This window comes from Alligator sinensis, unplaced genomic scaffold (assembly GCF_000455745.1).
Source record: "Alligator sinensis unplaced genomic scaffold, ASM45574v1 scaffold787_1, whole genome shotgun sequence".
Lineage (NCBI taxonomy): Eukaryota > Metazoa > Chordata > Crocodylia > Alligatoridae > Alligator > Alligator sinensis.
Window position 1 is genome coordinate 3,840,748 of NW_005841911.1, and position 3,668 is coordinate 3,844,415.

General features: G+C 44.7%; 1 protein-coding gene across 1 annotated transcript in view; it reads left to right on the forward strand.

The window, feature by feature from the left end:
- The first annotated feature begins 138 nt into the window (after positions 1-138).
- LRRIQ4 (leucine rich repeats and IQ motif containing 4) overlaps positions 139-3,668 on the forward strand; it is an 8,243-nt gene continuing 4,713 nt past the window's right edge. The window contains exons 1-4 of the mRNA XM_006018735.3: positions 139-247; positions 463-1,584; positions 2,321-2,494; positions 3,240-3,378. Of these exons, the coding sequence (XP_006018797.1) occupies positions 484-1,584; positions 2,321-2,494; positions 3,240-3,378 (1,414 nt within the window). The 5' untranslated portion in view covers positions 139-247; positions 463-483. The remainder of the gene's footprint in view (positions 248-462; positions 1,585-2,320; positions 2,495-3,239; positions 3,379-3,668) is intronic.

Genomic DNA, 3,668 nt, shown 5'->3' on the forward strand with positions numbered 1-3,668 from the left:
AGGCCCCCGAGCCCGCCCGTGTCACGCTGCACGTGTTCTCCAGCTGCTGTCAGAGCCGCTTGCAGTTACCATTATCGCACGGGGCAGGGTGAGCGGGCTGGCCCCGCGCCTCTCTATGAAGCAGGGGGGTCTCCACTAGCCCGCACCGGTGCACGTGGCGCGTCGTTGGTTGGAGCCACCCTGCGACCTCCTGGACGCCCGGCCCAGCTGTTGCCGTGGGCGAAAGATGTCCAACTTCGTTGCCTGGGTGCGGCTGAGAGAAGGGACTATCCCAACCCCATCCCCTCCTCCTGCCCTTGCTGATCTGACCGATGGGGTAAAAATCCCCCTTGACTCCAAATTCGGCAACGGGCCCCTCCCGACTGGAAGAGCTTTGGGGAAGGTGGATTCTGCTCATTTGTTTATTGGATGCTGTTTGAGCGGGCTCGCGTGTAAGTACTGCTTATTTCTTCTCTCTTTCAGAGCTAAGACGAGGCAGCGCAGATGGTTGAGCTGCAGCAGAGCGGGCGTGACGACGCGCCGGGTGTTCATTTCTCAAAAGCGAGGACGGAAAGTCTTGGGGGCTTGCGGATTTCACGGCACGGGCAAGAGGATGGGAAGCCGGAGAAGGAAGCTGTCCTGCCCGTGCAGGTCGCAGGTAGACTCTTCTTTCTCGATTTAGGCAATCGGCGGCAGACGACGATCCCCCCGGACGTGTTCTGCCTGGGAGATCTGGAAGAATTACACTTGGAAGGAAACTTGATTGAAAGTATCCCAGGAGAGATCCATCGCCTCAAGAATGTGAAAGTCCTCTACCTGAACAAGAACAACATACAGGCCATATGCGAAGAACTTGGGGAGCTGAAGTGTCTCCAGAGCTTAGATTTAAGCAGCAATCCGCTGTCTCTCAGTTCGCTGCATGTCATTAGCAAACTGCAGGCTCTTTGTCAGCTCAGGCTCTATAATGTGAACTTGGATGAATTCCCAGTGCAGATTTGCAAATGCCTCCATCATGTTGAGCTCCTTGGCCTTTCTGGCAACCAGCTGAGGTGTCTGCCTAAGGAAATAGTGAACCTCACAAAACTGAGAGAGATCTACTTACAAAAAAACATATTTGAGAGCTTTCCCATAGAGCTGTGCCACCTTCTTAACCTGGAAATAATAGATCTGGAACAAAACCTTGTGAGTTTCATCCCAGAAGAGGTTGCCTCTTTGATAAACTTGGTTAAACTATTTTTAGCTCATAACAACTTGACTTCAGTCCCTGATACACTGCATCACTGTCAAAACCTGTCTGTGCTTGATTTGTCGAATAACCTCCTGCACAGGCTCCCACCAAGCTTCAAGGAGTTCACCGAAATGAGCGAGCTTGGGCTTTCAGGTAACAGCCTGGAAAGGTTTCCACGTCAGATTTGCCATTGGCCGTCCCTTTGCCTCATTTACCTGAAAAACACTGGCTTGCAAGTGCTGCCTGCTTCTTTTGCCAAATTAACTGGGATGAGGATATTAGATCTGAGTGAAAATCAATTTGATGCATTTCCCAAACAGATTTGTCCTATGAGCAACCTGGAAGTATTGTCACTGGATGACAATCAAATTTGCAAGGTACTGGTTTCTTTATCTTTAGAATGAGATGTTGTATTAAGACAACTTCACAGGCTGATTTGTTTCTCAAATGTCCCATTTTAAACTACTGGACTCTGCAACCTTCAGAGATAATATGTGTATGATCTTTGGGACAGAGCCCATCTTTTTGATCTCTGTGCAGCACCAGACCAAAAATGGTTTTGAGCTATGGCTGAGGTCCCGCATTGTAACCAGTTACTACTGATAGCTGCATATGCAAACATCAAAAAGAAAACCAGCACAGCGAAATGGTAACTGGTGTTTTCAATAGAAATGATGAGATACTAAAGATCTCCTGTCTCAGATCTTGATTTGTGCTGTTTTTAACATTAAAGGTCAAATTTGTGGGAATAATAATTTAAACAAATGAGTCACTTTAAGGGTCTCATTCATGTAAATTGCTCTTCAGTATACAGATAGTGCGTGGGGGGAATACAGAAGCAGCCCCTCCCTTAATGTTATATTTCAGACAAATGCTTTTGGCAAAGACCATGTGGCCCTATTTAAGTCAAATTAACCATGTGAGAAGCAATTCAGGAAGGCAGTACAGTATAGAATTTGTTACACACTCTATATGATATTGCATTACACCTAGTTTAATATTCTGCTTTAATATATAACAATGGATCAATATATTTTCTAAAATATCAGACAGAATATTGCCTTTTTACCAATATAATATAACATTTTAATGGTTGTTTTGGAATATGTCTAGATACCTCTGCAGGTTGCAAGACTCTCTAAACTAAAATGCCTTGGTCTGACTGGAAACAAATTCAGTGTCTTTCCTAAGGAAATCTTTCTCCTCGAGTCATTAGAGAGATTATATCTGGGACAAGATAAAGGAATCAAATTAACCAGTTTACCAGGAGATATCAGCAAACTACAGGTAGGAAAAATAGCAATGGATGGATCTTAGTAATAATTCTGCCTGATGTGACAAAGCAGCATACAAAACTTAGACTGCCTGAAAAAAATAAAACTCAATCTTGCAGGATCATCCACAGATCGAGAGAGTTCTGCACACAGGGCCTGATACTGGAAAACACTGAGAACCTCCTTGCAACAGGAGGCCAGAAAAGGCTCCCAGGACTGGGCTAAACATTTGCAACAAGGGCATATCATCAAAGTCGATTGGCTCAAAACTTTATGTACTACAATTGTGCTTTCTTTCCAGTATAGTTAAGCCATATTTTACTGCTTGCCCACTTTCCACCAAGCCTATGGCACATTACAGTTGCTGGTGGCTGTCCTATCTGCCCTTCATTCTGCTTCCCTACTGAGCAAGCACTTCAGTCTGAGAAAATTTCAGAAGTGCTGAGGGGACCCCACAGATTACACTGTATGGTTCTGAGTGATGGCAAAAAAGTAAATCCTCAAGTCCTGATAATGTATCTCAAAAGTGCAACATATAGACCATGTTGTATGCAGCCACGTTCTATCAGTCTAAGCTACCAAAGAACTCATCAGTGTAGAAATCTAAGCACTCCACAGTTACCAGCAGCAGCAGTGTCAGTGTTGTCCCCAGTATTCTACGCTTACCAGTGTTCTGTTGTTCATTGTTCATACATCGTCCTGTGGGGGAAAATCCTTTATTAACAAAAAATAATGCAAATGTGTGTACACGTTTTCAGAATCTGAAAGAGTTACACCTGGAGAACAATTGCTTAGAGTGCCTGCCACCATCCATCGGCCTGCTGACCCACCTAGAAATTCTGAACTGTCACAACAACCTCCTTCAAAAGCTCCCAGACTCCATATGCCAACTACGAGGTGAAAGAAACATTCCATGCTTATGAAAGGGCACAAGTTTGCAAGGGTTTTTGAAGTTTAAAATCTTCCTCCTGTCACCCGTTCTGAAACCTACTCTGGCCTACGTGAGGTGGGATTTGTGTAGTGCTTAGGATACATGTTCTTTTGTGTCTGTCAGTCTATTTCTCTGCTGCATAACTCAATGTAACTTACCCCTGTGAAAAGTTAATGAGATAAAGGCACTGAAATCAGCTTTTCAGATTGATCCGTTGAGGAGAAAGTAGCAAAACCAACAGTTTCTGGCAATTCCT